Source organism: Syngnathus floridae, chromosome 6, assembly GCF_059516105.1.
Source record: "Syngnathus floridae isolate MCC-2025c chromosome 6, RoL_Sflo_1.0, whole genome shotgun sequence".
In the NCBI taxonomy this organism is placed as follows: domain Eukaryota; kingdom Metazoa; phylum Chordata; class Actinopteri; order Syngnathiformes; family Syngnathidae; genus Syngnathus; species Syngnathus floridae.
Window position 1 is genome coordinate 9,547,649 of NC_142418.1, and position 23,657 is coordinate 9,571,305.

The 23,657-nt window shown below is 39.4% G+C and overlaps 1 protein-coding gene across 3 annotated transcripts in view; it reads right to left on the reverse strand.

The window, feature by feature from the left end:
- Positions 1-2,689: 2,689 nt before the first annotated feature.
- mical3a (microtubule associated monooxygenase, calponin and LIM domain containing 3a) overlaps positions 2,690-23,657 on the reverse strand; it is a 51,783-nt gene continuing 30,815 nt past the window's right edge. For 2 of the 3 annotated variants that reach the window (XM_088378049.1, XM_088378050.1), the window contains 10 exons: positions 21,584-23,591; positions 21,397-21,491; positions 19,172-19,222; positions 18,005-18,112; positions 16,827-16,920; positions 15,599-15,649; positions 14,513-14,563; positions 7,801-7,900; positions 6,646-6,719; positions 2,690-5,966 (listed from right to left, as the gene is read on the reverse strand). In XM_088378049.1, coding sequence (XP_088234175.1) covers positions 5,782-5,966; positions 6,646-6,719; positions 7,801-7,900; positions 14,513-14,563; positions 15,599-15,649; positions 16,827-16,920; positions 18,005-18,112; positions 19,172-19,222; positions 21,397-21,491; positions 21,584-23,591 — 2,817 coding nt within the window. In that variant the 3' untranslated portion in view covers positions 2,690-5,781. Of the gene's footprint in view, positions 5,967-6,645; positions 6,720-7,800; positions 7,901-10,327; positions 10,427-14,512; positions 14,564-15,598; positions 15,650-16,826; positions 16,921-18,004; positions 18,113-19,171; positions 19,223-20,953; positions 21,128-21,396; positions 21,492-21,583; positions 23,592-23,657 lie in introns of all 3 variants that reach the window. The other variant, XM_088378051.1, reaches the window with a different exon arrangement.

The window sequence follows — 23,657 nt, forward strand, 5'->3', positions numbered from 1 at the left end:
CCCTAAAGAAGTGGTCTGTGATTAGGTACACCTGAAAATGGCGGTGTACCTAATGGAGTGTCCGAATGACGTCACAGATCAAACAGCCAATAAGGATGTGGGGGCGAGGGCGGGTGCGGCACTTTTCACTTTCACTGAAGCTTTTTCCCTAATGAAGTGGCCTGTGATTAGGTACACCTCATGGACACTTCAATGGGTACACTACACGAGTTTAAAAAAAAAAAGAATAAACAAATAAGAAAGTGTAGCGAACGATTCGGTGAACAATTCTTTTGAACAAATCTTTTGAGTGAACCAATTCTAAACATTGTGCAGAACTGGAATGAACATCACTAGTACAAAAGAGTGCAGACAGCCGAGGGCTCCCAGGTCGACATAGCTGACTGGTTAGTGACATGAGCTCTTGCTTGGTAAGAACTTGGTTCGATCCCAGGTGTGTGCATATACCTGAATGTTTTAGAATTGGAACCTGGCTTTGTATGCGTGCACGTATGTAAACAAATGCTAGTATTTATGTATAAATACATAAGGTGGCCCCGTCTGCACTCTTTTCAATTGTACCTAATAACAGGCCACTATATTAGGGAAATATCATTGTCAAAGGTCACAGATGTCAAGCTCTAGTCCTCGGGGCCGCATTCCAACATGTTTTCCAAGATTCCCTCGTTAAGTGCACCTGTGTGAAAAGTTGGGCTCAGCAGAACGTGAAAATGAACAAAATCTTTTCACGCAGGTGTGTTTAACGAGGGTAACTTGGAAAACATATTGGAACGCGCCCCCTCGAGGACTGGAGGTCGACACCCCTGGTTTAAGTGAAAAGTGCCACACCCGCCCTCACCCCCACTTTCTGATTGGCTGTTTGATCTGTGATGTCACTTGGACACACCATTAGGTACACCGCCATTTTCAAGTGTACCGAATAACAGGCCACTTTATTAGGGAAATATTATGGTCAAAGGTCTCAGGTGTCAAGCTCTAGTCCTCAGGGCCGCATTCCAACATTATTTCCAAGTGTCCCTCGTTAAGTGCACCTGCGTGAAAAGTTTTTGGTCATTTTCACATTCTGCAGGAGCTAAAACTTTTCACGCAGGTGCACTTAACGAGGGAATCACACGGACACTCCATTAGGTACGCCACCATTTTCAAGTGTACCTAATACCAGGCCACTTTATTAGGGAAATATCATGGTCAAAGGTCACAGGCGTCAAGTCTAGTCCTCGGGGCCGCATTCCAACATGTTTTCCAAGATTCCCTCGTTAAGTGCACCTGCGTGAAAAGTTTTTGGTCATTTTCACGTTATACAGGAGCTAAAACTTTTCACGCAGGTGCACTTAACGAGGGAATCGCACGGACACTCCATTAGGTACACCGCCATTTTCAAGTGTACCTAATACCAGGCCACTTTATTAGGGAAATATCGTGGTCAAAGGTCACAGCGCATTACCGACACCTACTGGTTGAATCATATGAACAGAAAAAGAACGAATCACTTCCTAAAGTGAGTCACTCTCGTTCACTGAAAAGATTCGTTTCTTTGAACGAATTGTTCACTCACGAGCCAATACGAGGGAGACTGTTGCCAATGAATCAATGTGTAGGTGTCGTATTATAGAAAGAAACGTGTGAATTACCCGAGCAATTATTATATATAGTATTTTTTTTCTGGGGGGGGGGGGGGGGGGGGGTTGTGCAGTTGTATTGTATTGATGTATATGGGTTGTTTCCACGGGATGTTGTAATATAGAGAAAAATGTGTGCGTTGCCGTGTCGACATTAACTTGTGTTACTTGATTGTTTTTTTGACTTGTGTATTGTGAGGTGTATTGCTTAGTTGTGTGTGTTATTGAATTAAAAAACCAAAAAAACAAACAAAAAAAAACGGATCAGTGTGTATGTGGAGGGGGGGATGATTCGTTTGAACGAATCTTTTGAGTGAACTGATTCTAAAGATTCGTTTCAGTTAAAAGAACCGGAATGCACATCACTAGTCTTTCCTAAGTCAAGTTAAAACGACACGCACCGAAAAACTTGTAGGAAACGCAACCTTTCAATCTAAGTGCAATTCGTAAAATAGCCACCCACCGGACACGAAATTAGGTACACTTCATTAATTGACAAAATCTATAACAAGGTCCGCCTTAAACGTGCCTATATTTCTCAAAAATCCTTTGTCGATGCTATTATAAGATCCATAACTAAAATTTACAAACTGTGGATAATAAATTCAGTCAGATATGTTGTGATTGAATCTTTATTATCCCTTTATCCATTCTCTGGAAAAAAACAACAACCTCCAATCAGATTTATAGCTAGAGATTAAGTGCTTGTCTTGTGCAAAGATAATATTGTCCAGTGGTGACATTCTTAATTTAAATTTGGATATTCAAAGCAATAACCTAGTAAATAAACGTGTTTAATTTTACATGCAAAATGTTTTGCATTTTTTTTTAAATAATTTGTCATTAATTTCACTTTGCAATAGATATATTTTGTGACAAATTTATTCTACGTAGTCAAAAGTCCCTAAAGTATGAACTTTTCACGAGTTAGTTCATAGAAGGTAAGTGTGCCGTAACACACTGCCATAAACTTAAGGCAACATGCCCACAAAAATGTCAACCAGTCAACTTGTCTGAATGTTTTCCTGAAAAGTCTAAACCACAAGAGTTAAGTGACTATTTCCAAAAAATTAGAAAGACAACTGCATTGTTTTATTGCTGTTTGCAGCATACATCCAACACCCATAAGCAGCTACACAAAGCATTTACATAAGTCGTGCGCCAACAGAACAGTTTAAAAATTATTCTTTACATATAATACAGTTTTCACACATTAATAAATATCAGTACAATCATGTCACACATCACACTCACAATCTACACACCAAAGGCTCGTGTAACTTTATGCCAACTCATTGCACATATACTATAGAATGTGTCCTCTATGTGCTGTAAAACAATGACCAAACCTGTCAGGGATATTTCAAATTTTCAATTAGATGCAAAATATTCACAGCATATGCATTGCTCCAGAACCTCAAATAAAATATTTTGTTTTACAGACCCTTAAAAAATGTCCACTGAAACATTAACCCTTGCGAAAGGATAGAATAAAAACAGAACAAGGCATCTGTTGTACTGTATGAACACTGCCAGTTGCTGAATCTCCTCATTTGTCATCGTAGGAGACAAAAAAAAAAAAAAAAAAAAAAAAGACATGTATATTTGTAAACATTAGCTATCAGTGTGATATAGTGAATTTCCTATCAAGAGGTGGGCCCATCACTGTTGATCACGTGAAACGCTCATGTTTTCACTTTATATTTTATTTGGGACATATGAATGAATGTACAAACGCCGTAACTTCCCTGAAATCATCCTTTCATTCATTTTGTATACAGTTCATAGCTTTTTCAAGGTCTCTGAGAAATTAAATCCTATCCCATCTGACTGAACCCTGGACTATTAATAATCATTGAGTCTCAGTTTGGACTACGAGAGAAAAGCAGTGTGCTATAACTAGAGTTTGTGTATATATGTGTACTGTATACATATGTGATGTGTGAAGTCTACAAAACCATTTTGTGTAAATTTACAGAGAAATTCATCTAATCGGGAGAAGCTTCATCATGCAATAAGATAATGAAGCAAGACACAAAGCCAACACAACAATGTACTTCATCAGGGGAGAATTTGAAGGTCTTAGACTAACCGAAAGTCAATCACCAGAAACTTAGCCCAATGGTGCATGTATTTCCCCTCCTGAAGAAACAAACAATAACATTGAGATGATGCAGTAAAGGCTAGGAAAAGCATTTCGAGATGAAAACAGTCTGGTGAAATGAATGGGTTGCCCACTTGATGCAGTTATTGCAAGTAAGGGTAATACAAATTCCATGCATGTCTTTGGGATGTGGGAGGAAACCGGAGCACCCAGAGGGAAACCCACGTACATGCAAACTCCACATAGGCTGCACTTCTGAACTGCGAGATGGACATGCTACCCAGCATTCCATCGTGTTATTTACTGTTAGTTAATTTAATAATACCTTTGCCCACTTAAAATGTGTGTGGATTTAAACAAAAGGTGCTCTGTCCTAAGTTGTTTAACACATCTAGATGTAAATACAGGTAAGTCCTCAACTTGCAGACACAATCGATTCCGAGTCAAAATATTTGTAAGTCAAGACACACTATATTTTGATTTAAAATAAAATTTCATTAAATTGAAATTCTGTTTTTGGAAGAGCTTGCAAGCAAACCACGAAGACCACTGAATCAATAAAATGGCATACAACCATGTATAATCACGTGAACTAAGGAAAACAGTTGCAAATAGTAATATCTTACTACCCTGTAATGTCATCCACATTTTTATCCCATGGTATACAGACTCCACGGGGTCCTTCAATATTAAAAATCACTAAAATAAAAGAGATCAGTCGTCTGAGGAGCTTCAGAATTACAATAAACCTCTACAGATATGGCGGACCAGGGCCAAACAGCATGGAGCCCTGTTGATTTAACAACCGACTTTGGGGGTTTGGAGTTTGCATGTACTCCCCTTGCTTCTGTGAGTTTCCCTCCGGTCCCGACTGCCCACTACCTCTCCAGATTGGGTTGAATGGTCAGAAACAAATTTCAGGGATAATAAAAAGCAGACACAAGGGAAAAGGTCAATATGAGCATGGTGAACCATTACACTCTTCTATCAAATGGGCTTACGTGTGTATTCTGTGTCCTTGCAGTCAGGGACAAAATAAAAGGTATTTGTCATGGATGCAGTGTTCACTAATTAGGCTACTTTTCCAACTGCAGCCCTGTTTGCCAGGAACATGATATTGTAGCCATTAGTTTCCCTCCCTCTAAGTTTTCTTAGGGTCTATTTGTGAAGGGCTGAGGGGGAGTCCTGGAGCCTCAAAGGCACACTGCCCTTAGGCTCACGATTTACCAGAATTGCCAGTACATTCCTTCCTAGCTTGTCATGATGCCGATGGGGGGGTCTCTCATTGTTTGTCACGGTCACTGGAGGCTTTCTGCAGAGGAAACATGTCGCCCCGGCAGTCGAATCCAGCTCCCCTCCTGGTGTCGGCGTGCAGGTGGGCACATATATACGGCCGCTCTATAATTGTGACACCAGTGCGAGTGCAAAGTGATGACGTTTGATAAAATATCATAAATACATTAAAATACTATGTTTGATCGACTCTTAGTGTGGCCCCACAAAACACTATGCTAAAACGAAAGAAACATTATTTTGTCTTTGTGGTTCATTAGGAAGAAGTCAATGTGGTGGAAGGCAATTTCAGAAGCCTTCCTTTTTGGCGGAGGATCTTGATCTGCTGTAAAATGTTACTGCATCTACACAACTTATTTACAAAACACATTTCTTTAAGTTTCCTTTACATCAGCAGGACCAGACTGCATTATTCCCTTTAGATCATTGCCGACCCGACAAGTCTTTGAACATGCTCCAAAAGAGCCAGCATTTCAAGGCTGCAATGATGAATTGCTAAAGTACCGTCTTTCTACCCACGGTGACAGTCCAAACCTGAAAAGTGATTAAGTAGAACTGCCTGTGGGCTGAGGCTGTGTAAACACCGCAGGCTACTGTGTGCGAGTGTATGTTTGCTGGGAATCTGTACACATTCATCGCTGTAGGTGTGACAGATTCCGACGAACTGCCTTTTTTCATGTTCGCCGCGCTATGCTGATCAAAGAAGCCTGAGACGCTTCAGGTCATTTCAACCTCAGACCTGTTGGCGCAATTAGTTCACTCTTGTTAAACCCAATTAAGGTTGAAGCCTTTTGAGAGCATCACAGCCTCCAGGTCCTTGTCTTCCGCTTTCTCTCGAAGCCTCTGCTCCTCCAGGAGTGCCACCAGGGCATCGCGCTGCTCCACAACATCGAGCATCTCATTTAAGATCTGCTTCTCCTGTGCAAGTTCCTTCTCAGTCTTCAGGTGGTCTGAAAAAGAACAAGGTAAATGAACAATTGTTAGAATAGGCCTCTTTGGCACATGTGACTAAAATATACATTGGAATGAATGTACGCTGTTTTTGAGCACATTGTGAATGGAGTGTAATGTGCAATGTTACATCCAAGCTTCTGCTGCAGTGCCGTAAAGGCATATTTGCGGAAGATGCTACTCCAGAGCAGTATTGGTAAAGTTACATTAACCTTCATTAATTCTTCATGTAATGTTAAGTGCAGCAAACTAACACTGTATTGGAGTGCATGCATTGTAGTTGACCAACAGTCTTAGGTCATCTTTAAATAAAGGCGAGCTCATTGACAAGGACAGTTTATTGTTTTACCTGAGTAGGACTTAAGTGTGATGCCGAGACATGGACATGGCTAATTGTGTTGGTGTGCACAATCTGATCTTACCGCAAGAGTTGCTACTGGTAATTTATTTGAACATACCACACTTTCGTTAAGTGTCCACATGCATGCAACCACTTCTTCTTGGGGTTGGCAGACAAACAATTGTTGTGCACTCTTACGTGCTTGTAATTATAGCATGAATGAATTCTAAAACATACAATTTACTGTAGCCTTGCAGTACTTCATAAAAAGAGGTGAATATAATTGCATTAGAGGGCCACTCGGATTTACAAGACTGGGCAAACAGCCATAAACTCACCTTCCACAGCCATTCGCTCCCTTAGTTCCTGCTGTAATCGACTCTGGCGGTCCTCGAGCTCCAATTCTCTGGCACTTAAAAGAAAACATAAACAATGAACCCTGATTAATTCGGCAGCTTTGAACTTTCAGCCGAAGTTGCTGATGGTGTAGACCGTACATATATACGTATATAGGCCTGACGTGCGCGGGATCAATTTCCGCTTGTGGCGGTGTGCATGTGGGTGTGGCTGCTTGTTCGTCTCACAGCACATACACTGTGACTGGCTGGTGACGAGTTCATGGTGTCTTGTGCCTTTCGCCTGATGTCAGCTGGGGTAGACTAGAGCGACCCTGAACTGGATAAGCGGTGTTGAAAATGGATGGATGGATGGATGGATGGATGGATGGATGGATGGATGGATGGATGGATGGATGGATGGATGGATGGATGGATGGATGGATGGATGGATGGATGGATGGATGGATGGATGGATGGATGGATGGATGGATGGATGGATGGATGGATGGATGGATGGATGGATGGATGGATGGATGGATGGATGGATGGATGGATGGATGGATGGATGGATGGATGGATGGATGGATGGATGGATGGATGGATGGATGGATGACTTTCAGCCTTCCTTGAGTGGCCCTAATGAATGGCTTGATAAAATAATTGTACTTTAACAGCCAAATTAAAAGATGGTACCATTTCATTGCCCTTGTTAACTGACACAACCAGGTGGAAGAATATAAAATAACATTGTCCATGTCCAATGTCTTAGTGGATGTGTTTGGTTTATTTCTTCAAACGAAGTTAAAATAAATTAAATGTCGTGAAATTCTACTTATAATTTAAGGAATGTGCACCAAAAAGTTAGACCGATTGGCAGTTTAAGGTTCAGTGATTGTAAATGGCCACTTTGTAAGTGCTCAGAATGATCTAAAATCAAATGTGCATCACATGAGGTCAATTCAGTCCAGCGTAATACTTCCTCCTGGCAGCAACTGTAATCACGTGAATCCTTTCTGTATATAGTGTGCCAATATTCCACCATGAAAGAGTGAAACGTGGTACTAAATTTATTAAAGTTGAGGAATAAGACAGGAAACAATGGAGGGCATCCAGTAATCTGCGTTAACATCATAAGATTGAGAGTATACCACTTACAATATCATGAGTTCGGATTCATAGCGGACTAGGGCATTCTTCTCCTGCACCAGCTTGAACCATTCTTGCATTAGTTTGGGATCGTCCTTCTTTCCCATGCCTGGAGAAAAGAGTTGGCAGAGTATGGTTGTGAGAGAAGATAGACATCAGATAGGACACACAAGGACACTCATGGATGGACACTGGGGTAATGCAATCACAGCCAAGGCGGGATGTCCTTGTTGAGGGATGGTGAGGTGGAAGGATGGACTTGACATCAATGTCCATACTTCCCAGTCATAAACATGGTGTGGAGGATCTGACTTTAGGGAGGCGTGTATACAAACAACTCTCAAAGACACATATACAAACACAGTGAAAGTTGGACCTCAACATCTATTGTTAAGATCCATTTGCTTAACACAGATCAGACTGTAGGTAGATGTTCTTTTGGGGTAAATATTATTTAGTCACCGCTTAGTTTAATAGAGTAGAAAGTGGGATGTGTGTGTAAGTGTAGTAGCAGAAACACTGGACCAAAGATGAGAAAAAATAAATAAATTAATCCTTCCTTGCCAAGCAAATGATGCACCAGCAGAAATTAAAAAGATCCAAATCCAATCAAAACAGAACAGTCTAAAAGGAAAATAGATTTCTGAACCATAAATGGCCTTTCCATAGAATTTATGGGACGCTATTGAAGCTAGCTATTACGACAACACATCAAAGCCAGATATTCCAATGTGGTTTGTGAGCAGTATGGGAATTTAGACTGTAGATATCAATCCCCAAAATTACAATTTAGCATATTTAACCTTGTGATGCTACATTACAGTTAGTGTCATGCATCCCTGAAGAGAAAACATTGTTTTAACAGCAGAATGTCATGCGTGACTATGCTCAAATCTGGCTACCATTTAGTTTGAAATGATCATTGGTGTCAAAATAATCACATTCTTGAATCTTACTGAAAGTGAAAGGGTACTCTTAAAAGAATTTTATGATGTTTGATGGCTTTTCTCAATCTTATGACGCAGTCTAATAAATGTGTGGACTGTACCTTACATGCAGTTTCGGCAGTTAGGCCTGAACCGACGTTTTGTCCTTAAATTCAAAATACAGGTAAAAAATTTGGTCTCTTTAAGTTCTGTGCTTTTGCTGTATTTCCATAAGGTGTTGTTTGCTTCTATGTGAGTGTATTGAGGCATTTCAACTAAGTCTGGCTCACACTTATAATCTAACCATGCATCATTCAATTAATAAAATATAATTAGAAAATTGACTTAATGGCTTGTGCACTAAATAACCACTTCTATCTGCGGCTTATGATTGACGATATGCAATGCAAATGCGATTTTCTGGTCACACCGTCATGTCATTTATCTGAACTGGGCTAAATGGGAGGACGGAAAATCTCAACTGGTGAAAAATCATACATCATTGCTTTTCTTACCATAACCTCATATTCAAGCGAAATATATAAAAATTCTTTAGAGATGTCCAATTAGCTTTCAAATTGCTATTACATCTGGTTTTTACAGATGGAAAAAAAAAAAAAATCAAACTTTTTTTGGCACATCGATATAAATGCTCATCTCACCATTAATACAACGATTGTGTTGCTTTTTTTGTTTCAGATGAATCAAAAAATGTAAGCAAGATGTCTCTGCTGGCTTGAATCACAGTGCACTATTAGGTCTGGAGAGAAAGACGCGTGTCAAGTGTACTTTGCACTTCAGACTTTCTCCATAGCATGTCAAGAAGTAACTGCTGCTATACAACAGGTAGTCAATCCAAGAAGTTACACTGAAATACAGCATACGATGCAGGTATACAGTACTTCAACTACATGAAAAATGTGTGCGTGTGTTGTGGGGACAGTAGCTAAAGAAGGGATAACTAAAGACAAAAGGCTTCATTTTTTTTTAAGACCTTCTCATTATGAGTTCTCAATGAATTTCTTTCCACCATCCCCACCACCACCAGCCCTCAACCCAAGGTTCCAAACACAGGAGAGCCCTCATGGAACATAAACGTAAAGCATAAGTCAATCAGATCACACGCAAAAACAAACGCTTGCATCTTCACACACTGCAGAAATTGAAACCCATGGAAAAAAAACTCCATTGGCAGGTGGTAGCTACAAGAACAAACCAGATGATTCATTAATTTTTAAAACTTACTTTGTGCAGGACTTTAATATTTATAACGCAAGTTCACACCATGCAAGGTTCACACTCCTGAATCATAAACTTTTTGGGTAGCTACAAGCTGGAGTTATTGTGAATTCTTTAATTGTCTCTAAATGTTCAGTGGGAGTCACTAAGCAACAACTTGTTGTATTTGCAAACAAAACATGCACTTGGCTCAAAACAAAACCACAGCAGATTGGTTTCCAGCTCAGTACTGAGCTGGTATAACAAAAAGAGGTGGAAAAGGGCAAGAAGATGAGGGAGGGTTCAAGTATACAAGCCAGTTCTGGAGAACCCCTGTGGTCACCATGGTAACCTGCCACACCCGACAAGCAGAGGCGGCGAGGTTACGTTACCTTCAGGGGAACAGCAGAGGCAGAAGGGGAGAGTTCTCCGACGGTGCATCCCCACAAAGGGCTCAACTTCCACAAGACAAGGGGAAAGGGAGCGAGGGACTGACACAGACAGGGACATTGATGCAGAATAGAGAAGGGATGGTGAAAATGATGGAGAAGAAGAAGAAAAGCAGAGATGTTACAGCAAGAAACACGGGGACACAGGGTGTGGGAGGGTGAGGCGACACGGTGGGATGAGAAAGAGAAAACCACAGAAGAGAAAATCAAAGGAGGGCAGGAACAATGAGATAGTAAGAAGACAAATCACCTAGGAAGAGAAGGTGGGAGTGATCGCCTTTGTGGTATGAGGGATGAATTAAGAAGGAGGAAAAATAGGAAAATAACCTGGAAGAAAAAGCTTTTCTGACAATGCACTGGTAGTGCTATATATATATATGCTTTCATGAGGCCATCACAATCTTCATTTGAGGATACCATGGAATAAAAAGACTTACACTTTAATACAAAAAAAAAAAACTAATAGGTTGAATTTACACCACATGGTTCAGGTGATTCCACTGTCTTGACAGCGTAGAAAGAAAAAAATGGAGTCATATATCCTCAGATGGGAATCAGGCCTCTTTGAAATGTCCATAAAAATAGGATACTTCACCAGATATTTTTTATGCCACTGTGACCCACAGATCAGATATAAACTGTCAATGACATTTTATTAAAAGGGAAGCAATACGCAGATGACAATATCAGGTGGACTGAATTAGTCATTTTGATGCTATGTGAATTGGATGGAAGAGAGAATAAAGCAGCCACTTATTCTACAACTGTGTCCGGGCACACTCTTTGACTTGTGTGGATGAGGTGCTTCCGCAAACCTCCCCATTTCCGAATCAAAAACAATCCTAGCTATCTGTAACACTGTAAAAAAGCAGTCATAAAGATCAAACAGCCGACTTCTTATCAAACGGCTAAAAATAGGTCACAGAAATTGATCAAATTACTAGTGCTAAGGTTTACGCGCTAGTCATTTAGCTTCAGAAGGTCCTTCTATCATCAATTTAAAATACGACTTGAAAATGTATTTATGACGGAAAAATAAATTGGGGTCCATGACCAAACCAGAAAGTCAATTCTGATCAAAGCAAGTAAAAGTGAGATTTAGGTGTAAATTGTATCACTTTAAATGAACATGTCAAGAGACAGAAATTGGCGTCAAATCAGAGTTTGGCACTGGGACCTGTGGTATACGTCCAGCCTTAAAGTCAATAATGCAGATCCACCCGTGTTGTTTAAGCTTTTACTGATTGTGGATTACAACTGCTTCTTCTCCAAGGATGCCGCAAGATCCACTAATTGAATGTATTTTGTACTCTGGTCTTAATTTGATGCTTGCTTGGGGACTTGGGGAAGTCCAATTAAATGTTGGTGTCGGAGTGGTCCTTCCAAGCAAAGGTTAATATAAAATACAAATGAAGTGTCTAAGATTGTACTCCTACACTACTTGAAATACATTTGCTTTACTTTTCCAGAGGTGCAGGTTGACATAAGAGGGATATGGAGAAGAGATTCTTTGAGCTTATTTTAAGGCACAATCCCTATAACGACCATTTACGTTTCTCTTTTATTTTTAACCTTTTGTTTTGGACTCGCCAAAGAATTGCGAGACAAAATTTTAGGGTTAAGAGAAAGGAATGGGATCGGGCCTAAATCTGAGCTCAAGCATTACTCATTAGCATATTACAACCGTAAATATTAACAATACATTGCCTTATGAAGCAAATTTGATGTCACTATGATTTGCATTGCATAACAGAACTAATCTTGTTCATAATAGCATAGACTTTATGGCTGTTGGCTACAAAAAAAAAAAAAAAAATCTTAACTGCACCAAGACAGACATGAGGCTCAGTGCTGAATTATTAATTCAAATCGAGCCAGAAACGCACAAGAGTACAGGCCAAAGTCAAGACAAGAAAATACAAGAGCACATTGATAAATAGAATCATGAGCTGGAATTCTCCAAATAACAAGGCAGACAACACACATGGAACAACACCACCCTTGCACATTCTAACTTGTAAAAATTAATGAGTTGGTAACTCACACTATAGCAGTCATTAAATTCACTCATAATCATCGCCACAACAATAGGCACGCCTGCACAGTAATAAAATCCAATATAGAGTTACACATCAAACTTACTCAATTGTCAAAGAGGTTTTCAAAATACATTTAAGAAATCATACAGAGAGGATCGTCTGATAATTTGACCTAACCACAAACACAGCAACAAACATTCTGTGACTGCCTATCTGAAAGGCAGAGTCAAAACTGAGCATTACTACCTTTGTAAAAGGCAAAATATTTTTTGGTACAGCTTTTGTACTGGATTGTGAAATTGTATGTATGTGTTTGTGGAAAGTGAGTCTAAGGAGATAGTCATTCTGCTAAGTGAGTTTATCATGATGTCCAAACCCCAAGCAATTCCTGGCATGATGAGTAAAAACAAGCTACAAGGCCAAGCAAAAAGAAATCATGAGCCTCTTAAAAGTTGCGGTGCTGCAGACATAGATTCACACAGAGGCTTTCTAAATGAAAATGTTACAGCGGATTCAAGGGCCAAAATCTCGCTTCATATTCAAGCAAAAAACCAGGCAACTACGAACTAATCACACTTAAAGGGACAGTAAAGCGAACCCAACATTGGCACTTATTTGATAGCACTGTATTAAAAAAATAATGTTTGTGATAGGTGTATTCTACAATTCTCCTTGAAAAAAAACTTCTGAAGTGATTTAATGGTATTTTGTATTCTGACGCCCACTTTACGCAACATCCATGCCTGACTACGTCACGAAACGAAGCGCCCAACTTCCTTCCATGACATCATCAACCAAGACATGAAGGGGAGAGGTGTGTGGCCCTATACTTCATTAAAAGTTGGCCTTTTTAAAGGCAATCGTTTAATAACTTCTCCCAAATGAATGGATGAAAATAGAAAATGGCAACTTTTTATATGTTCCTGATAAAAAATACATAAACTGGGCTAGTTAGTGAAAAAAGAACCATCTTCACTTTCGTGTCCCTTTAAGGAAAGTTTAGAGGTGGAGGGGTTGCTTTCACATTGGCACATACTATGTATTACTACTACTGGGGAAGCAACAACTACGACGGGTTAGACAAGATTGGATTATTGAGAATATTATTAACAAGGCTGAGGGATTATTTACAGTGGGGGTGGGGTCACAGTTAATGGTACAAAGAACACATTTGATTATAATGGACGCAAGCTACGCTCTGTATTTTTCCTCAAGCCTGCACACAATGACATCACAACCATGTGCTATTTATTTACTGTCTATTTTATACTCTGTATATTTTACTTTGCACTTGTCAGACGAAAGTATGAATTAAAGTTTAGCTGTGAACAATTTCACAAGCATAGAGACTTGTTTGCATTTAAGACTCTTAAAGAGAGCATGAAAATAATGAGCAATAACAACTCCTGGGATTATCTGGGACTATTTCATTTGTTTCACAGTAGATATGTACAGGTAATTCGTCGATGTATCATTACGTTGCTTATAGTGGTCATTTCCTTGATTAAAATTTTATAAAGTGACAGTTATAACCACAATATCCAAATTGTATCACATCTCAGTCATTGTGCTGGTCCTTATGTGTAAAGAAGTGGAGTTTTGTTTGTTTGATACTGTACATCAAGCAGTAGTTTTAGAATTTTGGGGTTAAATACTGTTAATTTCTGTATTTTATTGTGATTGTAGTTCACTGTGGTGCAGAATTACACTGGATCTTATTTAGACACATGACATGAGGAGAATATTAGTTAAAAGCTCTGCGCTTTATGCTGTGCACCACTGCAACAAAAACTACTATTATTGTAACCTGCATATATACTACAGAATGCAAAAAAAAATCCATCCTTCATGAGTTTATGGAAATCAGAATTGATCTTTTTAGTCTGATCTACTGTTGGCGTGGAGAAGGCCAGGGGATACGAACAAGTGGAATGAAGGAGGCTTTGTAATGATGCTAAGACCAATCAGCCAGCCAGCCATTCAATGGAGGTAGATGGGTACAAAACTCCCAGGAAAACAAAAGGTAGGGTGGGGAGAGATTCAGTCAGTCATTAGGTTAGTCCGTAAACGACAGATTGTAAATACATACCGCCCAGATGTAAGTCCAGGATTTCACTGTAATTAGAATCTCCCCAATAGTCTACAATGACAGGGATATATTAGACATATGAGTTACTGTATTTCACACTGCCCCACACTGGGCACATGACCAATCCTACTAGAATGATCATGCACACACAAAAACACACAGGTACACTTCAACCTGCAGGGACACTCAAATACTTATCCTTCTGTACTCATCACAGTGCCCAGCACAAACAGCTTGTGAGCATGAGCACATGGCAGTTTTCAACATAATCCAAAACCTTTATGGATTTGCTATATTGCTGAGAACTTGCTCAGTCGGCTTCATTTGGACTTTTAGGACTATTTTGTGTCAGCCAATCAAATTAGATTAGATAAGTATAAAAAATGCATTTTATGATGTAATGATTGCACACATGATTATTTCTCACCAAGAGAGCATCTGGGTTTCAAATGGGATCTTTGAGTACAACAGGATACAGTACAGAAGTATTGGGACAGACCAATTGAGAGAAAAAAAAAACATCTTTGTTCCCTGTGACTCTAAATTCATTTGAGATATTTCACTCAGGGGGAATACTTTCAGGAAGGTTCTTCTCTCTTCCAGCCTAACTGTGATGTAGTTCATAAACAGATGGCCAAAAACACCTGTTTATATTTTGTATTTAAAAGAAAACCTAACTTACTACACTTGTCCGACATAGAAATAAAACATTGTCACGCAACAGATATATTTGTTGCAGCATTAAGCTTCACTAAACAGATCTTTGTAAGGATATAAATGTGTAAACCAATCTGACTTCAATATCTGTCATCTAGCGTTGACAATCAGAAGAGATGAAAATAATGGAAAAGGTTCTCACTGGGTGACAGTGGAGACAACATGCATCCAAAAACAAGCACGCACACAAATCTTTGTTGGGACACACAGTCTCCTGAGTGCATGCAACTCTTCTAAAGGTGGCGGACGTTAGAGACAAATAACAATGTTGAAAGATGGAGAATTGTGGCAGTGTGTCACCACAGATGGAGCCTAAGTAACAGTGTCACATGTCATTCATATGAAGAGAAACTGAGGTGAATCTAATACCTGATCTTCTTTTGTGCTGTTTGGGTAATGTATAAGTACCTTTGTACATTCCTTTAAGAAAGTAGAGTGGCAAACATGTTACAACAGGAAAATAATTGATTGGGCGGAATGTAGATTCACTTGGTTAATTGAAGATAAAAATGAATACACCTTCTGTTCTGTGCAAAACCTTTAGTCCACCGTTGCATTGCATTTTTAGTCATCCCATAATTACCATATACATCAAGAATGTCATGCACATACCTCCACCAGCTGTCAACTGTTAATGAAACTGAAAATATGTTGAGCGGAGTATCGTTTTGTTTGCTCGTTTCACTATTCATTACTAATTCACGGAGGACTATGAACAGACGAAGGAGCAATTACGATTCTGGGAGGTGGACAAGTTACGTCAATGCTGGGGACTTGTAAACATGTATACATATTCCTGTATGTGTACCTACGATCAGATTGATGCCAATTTCTTTTCATCCTTCTCCCATGCACCGTCCACGTACGGTATAAGGTTTTGTAGTAGCAGTTTTGTTTTTACAGTTTATAATTTCAAATTGACTGCCTTGAAAATGATGGAAAAAGAAAATGCTTGTCATGGCCCAAGACTTTTGCACAGTATTGTACACGCATGTATCAGATTTTTTATAAGCTTTTACGGCAATGGTTAGCCATCCCATTTAATTAGGTTGGAATATACATGACAAGCCCATAATAGGGGACCTTCGTAACATACTCCCATAACCTGTAACTTGTAAATATGAGGTCCTTTCATGTTCATGAAACTGTACTACATAATCAACAGTATAGTTGATTCACAAATAAGATGTTGTTCTTGCTATCTGTAATGGCCCCTTCAAGAATGTTTATTACTTAGGAGAAGCAACATTTAATTGCCTTTGTTGCACAGAAAAATGAAATGTTTGAACAAGATATGAATTATCTCACAGGGACAGCTCTCGTTTTTCAAATCTAGTTTACATTAAAGTATTCATTAATATTGTGTTTATTATTGCCTTTATAGGTTGAGAAATAGTCTGATGCAAATAAGCATCAAATTATGACAAGACGTGCTTGTGAAGGGGAGCCTTTACGCAGTTGCAATAAAAACAAGCTATAATACTGCAGTGTTTGAATGTCAAGCAATTCCATAAAGATACATTTTGTATTCGAGCAATAAGATTTCTGCAGTTTAATAAAATATAAGGAAAGAAAGGGCAGGGGAATGGCTATGTACCTGCTTCTCCTCGCAATGCCTTTTCCACAGCCACGCCTCTCTCCTCTAGCTGCCTCTGCTTCTCCTCCACCTGCTCTAGTTGCCTCTGGATAATCTAGTTATTAAAAAAAAAAGACGTTTTTTTGATAAAATGCCCACAAAGTGTGCCAACATTCAATTAATTAAACCTTCAAAAGTTCAAACAAATATGCAATCATTAAGATCCCCTCTGTCATTTCATTTGCAATTTACCAAGCATAGTTATAGATGACCACAATCTATCTGATTAATAAAAATAGTAAAATATTAATCGACAATTACACATTTCAAGTGCAGACTATTTTTGGAAAGTTTAAAACCATAATGAAATGTCAAATACAATGTTTATATTCCAGCTTGTGCAGTCATCATCTTTTCTCTCAAATAGCGATGCATGTAAGGGAACCTGCTAACACTGGTCACTGTGTTAAACCCACTAGCAAATACAGGAAAGTGCTTCTCCATCCCTTACCAATTTATTGCTGTCAAAACTTCACTAGCAAGAAGCAAACAAGCATGAGAAATAAGTTTATCTTAAAAACTGCACCTGTCATACATATAAATAATGGAACCTAGTTTAGCTAAATGTGTATAGTCAAAGTTGTAAAATAAGTGTATAAATGTGTTTGAAAATGCATAACGCAACAATTTGAGAACCGAGAGCCTTTACTTTGGAAGTTTTCCCCATGCTTTTGCATTGATGCAACTTTAATCAGTGTCATGTGGTAGCTGGAGGAAAAACAAGGGGCCCTTTGGCACACTGCTAAGAGCTGCCAGAGTAGAATTCGCCAGTGTAGTTTAGTGCTGACTCGGCGACCTAGGAGGAGCACTGCAGATGGGTTGCACAAACCACCAAAGTGAATTTCTTCACCAAGAGAGACTTATGTTATGCATAACACAGAGCATTTTTAATTCACTAACATACACACCATAAACAATTTGGATTCAGTTTGACGCTTTGCTGAATTCTGAAAACAGTTACATATAAACCAGCAAATACACAGTTCCACATGAATCCACGATATAGTATAGTGTAGCTATAAAAAGAATATTAATATAGATGCTTCTGCCATAAAAATGGATTTAATGGCGCAAAGAGTAGGAAATATTTCATTCTTACGGATTAATAAAACTTAATAAAACTTAATACGGCTATTAACCTGGGCCCGGTGTAACCTCTTGAGTTCTTCCTGCTTAGCTTGTCGTCGAGCAGCTTTCTGGACTCTACGTGTCAACTTGGCATTGAGCTCCTCTTCCGTGTAGGTTTTCTAGTGGAATCACAACAAAGCGTTACATTAGACGTTTGTTAAAACAAAAAAAAATGTGCATCCCGCAAAATGCTCTCAAGAACTCACAACAGGAAAATTAATTCCATTCACGACACGGTGTTGATCATCGCAAACTAGCACTTGTGTGCACTGGCTTGGAAAATAAATTGAATGATCTCTCATATCCTTCAAATCTTATGTAATATAATGTCTGCACTAAGGTGCCTTTTGAAGTTAATACGCACAGGGCACATGGAACAAGGACACAGGACAAATATTACGTTTAAAAATATACACTTCACTGGTTCTTTTATCTCAAACAAGATATTTTAGGTTGCATTACCTGACATGTTTCGGCTTGTACTTCCGCCTTCATCAGAGTGTCACTCTGATGAAGGCGGAAGTCATTCTGATGAAGGCGGAAGTACAAGCCGAAACATGTCAGGTAATGCAACCTAAAATATCTTGTTTTGAGATAAAACAACGAGTGAAGTGATTGACAAGTGAAAACAAAATGAACTTAGTACAACTGTTTAAAAATATATATCAAAAAATCATTGCTGTACATACATCATACATCTTGTTGGAGCTCTTACAGCATTATTGCAAACCAGGAAATTCTCTTTACAATAGGCAATACATTTTGAAGACAATATAGGGATGTTGACCCCGAAACAAACTGACTTTGAAGGTTGTTAAAGCTTGAATGAGGCAGGAGGGAGCGAATAGTGTTGATAGAAAATGTTTGTCCAGCATCCACACTGGAGTAAACACCAGGTTGCAGTGACAGATAGGCAGGTTAATGTCAGAAAGGGGAAGCCTTTGACATCAGTGGATGTCTTTATGGCCTGAAAGTGCTGCTGAGAAGTCATGTTTGGACAGCGGTGTCTAAGTGTGCGTGAGCGAGTGGGTGGATGCTGTGATCCCACTTGACATGCATCCAGAGAGGACGGTTAGTTCTAGGCCAGATGCGCAAAAGCATTTACAGAGTAAACTGGAACATGCGCACACAATCAGGTATACAGGGGGTGTTATTGATGGCAATGGATGTGATACTACCTTTGAGGCATATGATCTCTTGAACGCCAGTGCATGAGGGACATAAACAGACTTGGGGAGGACAAAACAAAAAATATGAGTAATCAAACATGTCATGACTAAATAAACGGGTTAATGGTTATGTTAAACTGGTTCAAAAATAGGGGGGAAAATGTCATATTTAAACTAAATGGAATGGTCAAATCACAGACTATTTCCCAACAAACAAAAACAAACCGAGTGCAGTGACAAATGTCAATAAGTTAAAAAATTTAATTAGTTCAAAACTGTTTTGATTGAATATTTTGAGCTGCAATGCTGAAAAAACACAAATTAATAATACATGAATTTATATATGGTAGAGTTGTATGTGTGTGTGTATGTGTGTGTTTGTGAGTGTGTGTGTGTGTGTGTGCATGTGTGTGTGCGTGTGTATGTGTATGTATAAATAAATACGTACATACTGCATACATACATAGTATATATAACATTATGCAGCTCACAATTTTAATTAAGCCTCTTTTAACTACCCAAAAATGAGTCACGATTAGTTGGAAAATAGTCCAGCATTTCTGTTCACACAAACTCGTATTGAATTCTTGTGAGAACAGGCTCATCTAAAACACTAAAACACAAAAAGAGAAACACAAGCTAGTAAACAGCTGCTAGGGATTTGAAGTGGCCAGGTATGACATGTTTTGCAGCTCAATATCTAAGTCTGACTGATGTTCAACATAAGCAAAAGTGTTTTTTTTTTTTTCCCAGTATGCCTTAGGGCTGGGCAATTACGGAATACTTGATATTGAAGTCCCAACTATGAAACATGATTATTCAGTGATTTCAAAACAAAATATTTGTTCAACTTTGAAAATTCAACTTTAAATATAAATTGAAAGATCAACAAACAAACAGAAAATAAATGAGTAACATAATAGTAGAATAATAAATCATTAAAATAATATCAATAAATAAAAATGAATTAACATCTGTTCATGCTGTGCCCTGCAAGAGTGCAGCACACGCTTCAATAAATATAATAAAGTAAAACAAAATGTTATAATTACAACTCATTTTTACGAATTGGGAAGAATACACGTCTTTGACTATTGTTATATTGTCTTCCAACAGTGTTTTTGTAACTATTTATTATATAGCTGAACATCTTTACCAGAACAATTTTTTTTACAAATCTGTCAATAGGATTTTACCCGACTGCTAGCCTCAGTTTTATTAGCAGCATTTAAATATACAATATGTGTAATGCATTTGGTTGTGTGTTTAATTTTACAACAAACTCCAAGTGCGGTGTCACTAAACATTTTAAAGCATGCTTTATTATCATGAGACGCCAAAATCAGGATTAAATTTCAATTCATTGCCCAGCCCTAGTATGTGTGTATCTCTAGCCCTAAAACCATACAGGTCTATCTAGACAACCAGAAGCACACACTATGCAGGGGAGACAATATATTTGAATTTCAGGCATTAACATGTGTTGAAATCACAAAACTCTTTTGTTGTCAACTGTTTTATTAGCCCAATCTGTAGATTTAACAATGTTTTTTAACCATACTGTTTCAAAAGAGGATTTAAATAATTATTTATTGGTCAAATTTAATAATTTATCTAATACACATCTAATTATGATCATAAATGAATGAGTGGTACTAAATACACTTAATGTTTTATTTTTATTTAAATAGGATTTGAAATAGAAACTGTGCTCATAAAATAATGTAAATACACAGTATTTTTAAACATGTTATTTGCCTGAAATTCATTTCTGAACCTCCTGCAAAATACCTCATCGTCTTTCTCCTTTTTGCCAACAACCGCTTTCCCCCGGTCTCTTTCTTTGAGCCTCTCTTTCCCCTTTTTTCTTTCTTTTAACTCCCTCCTTATCTCCTTATCCATTCTCTCCTCCTTCATTGCCTCCTTGTGCATGCCTGATACTAGGTCAAAGATGTCCGTGTGTCGCTAGAAATGGAAATTATTCACAAAGACAATGTTTTTAAAAAGAAAAAAATTGCCCTCACTGTATCACTGATGTAAATTCACTTGGAAAGCATATTTTGCTTTAAGGCTATATTGTGTACTTTAGTACTCTCATGAGGTAAAAGCCAGATGCATTCACACAATCTCAATATTTTAGGTGTTGATGAAAAAAAAAAATCACTTCAGTAAATATTTGATTTCTGCCACTACAGAACAGTGGTGTGAAAGATGCAACATTCATAATGACTCACATCTGCCTTTGACTTCTGGGACGATCTCTCCAGAACGTCGTCACATGACAGGTCTGAATCCTCAGAAAAGCTCAAGTTTCTACGTGACTTTCCATCTGTCATGCACAATAAGCAGAACCGAGTTAAGCACCAAGTGGCACCCAAATCTATTTTTTTCTTTTTTTAACTTCAACGCATCAATCTTTACCTGCCGACTTTCCAACAGGGGATGATGCTCTCTTCTTCCCAGAATCCTGATTGGTAGAGCCGGACGACGGTGTACTGGGACACGACTTGTCATCTTTCTTCTTTTTGTCCTTTTTGTACCCTGAGAAGACAGTCTTCCACAAAGACTTGTGTTTGGGCGGTGTCTCTTCTGCGCCCGAAAGCCGGCTTGCGTCATTCTTTGCCTTCTTCTCCTTTTTGTTTTTGCGGGGTGAGAAGAGAGAACTTCGTTTCTTGCTCTTACTCGTGGATGAGCTGTCGGAGGACGCCACGGAGCTGTCCAGACTCCTGTTGCTGCTGAAGAGACGCTCGGGTAGAGTCTCTACTTTCTTCGATTCCAGAGCTTTTACGGCGGACGTCGTGGGAGATACTGAAGACTTGTTACTTTTACCTGACAGCTCCGGGGTGACACTCCAGGCCACTTTAGGGGAGGCCCCCTCTTCTATGTTGGACTCTTTCATTTTATTTAGTTGCTTAGCCATTGCTTCTTTAAGAGCCTGACTTTTAATGGACTTTTCTCTTGCCCTTATCCTCTCCTCAGCTATTTCTTTGGCCTCTGGAGAGAACTGAGTGGACCGCTGCGTCTTAGAGACCGGGCTGACAGGAATAATGGGTTTGCCATTTTCCATTGCAAGAGCCAGGTGAAATGGAGGCCTGTCTACTTTGACTTTGCTGGTAGGTGGAGTATAAAACTTATTCATGCTCGTCTCAGGCGTTCGCTCATCAAAATTTTCCTCCACATCGTCAGCAAACGGAATTTCTTCCACCGTCTCCACAAAGGACTTTCTCAGCTCCTCTGACCGAGGTTTCTTCTTCTCCCTCATGATAACTGCGGATGTTTCTGCAAGATCTACTGATGGCGAGGCCAATTTCCTGGGTGCAGGTTTGGGTGCAGATAGAGGACTTGGTTGGGTCCTCTGTGCAGGAACAGGTGTGTTTATGGCTGGTGGTTCTTTGGCAAGCTCGCATGGAGATTTTACTGTCCCGTTTCTCCAAGGGACTTGGTGTTTTTGTTGCCTGAGTACCGCAGGGGATTGATTAATAGGCACAGGTGGGGGTGGACTGGAGGGCGGGGTGAGCATGATGGAGTCGGAGGTAATATAGCTGTCGCTGTTTGCCGTTTGGCTTGTTGCCAAACTACCATTGAGGCCCAGACCCGAGCTGCTGCTAAATTCTTTTGTGTCAGTAACATTACTTTTACCCTCCACAGGGGCAATGGGTGTAATGACTTGACCTTCAAGAGTGATGTTGAGTCTGCGAATTACAGTGCGTCCAGGCAACGCAGGCTTTTGGTCCTCAAACACATCCAGAGCCTGTTTCTTCACAGGAGTGGAGTCTTGTGTTGGACTCGAAACAACACTCTTCTCCAAGACTTTACTACTGCGGTCTAAAGGGGTAAGACCAAGACTCTTTCGGATCTCAGCACTCTTTAACCAAAATTCCTCAATAATATCAGTCTTTTTAGACAAAGATTCATCTGCTGAGGAATTCTCAGAATCTGGTGTGGCTCTGTCAGTTCTGGCCAATGGTGTTGAAGTGACATTTGAAATTGGCTGTGTTCTGACTGGAGATTCAGAGGCCACAGGTGATGAAGGTTCATGGCAGGGCAAAGGTTGCGCACATATTGGGGAGAGTGGGTTGCCGGTGAGAGGGCAAATCGATCTGTGAGGGTACACCGGAGACTTAGGTGGGCATGTTTCTGGTAGTGAAGCAGGCTGGGAACGGATTGGAGAGGCTTCCTGTGACTTTACGGGGGATTGGACAAGAGGCTCGACAGATGGATTAACCGGAGAGCTGGCACCGGAGTTAGATGGTAACTTGGTGAGAGGCGAGATGGGAGATTTCACAGAGGCACCAGCTGGAGAGGCAACGGGGGAAGGGTTAAAGACAGGCGAAGGGCTGTTGGAAGATGGTGATGGTTTTTTCTTTTCAACTTTCGGTTCCTCAAAAAGTAGCTGTTCTGGGAAAAAGCAGGTGTCTGGAGACTGCACCTGAGAGTCAAAATATATTTCTAGTAACTATAAACAAAGATAGTTCAAGAAATATTAAATACTTTT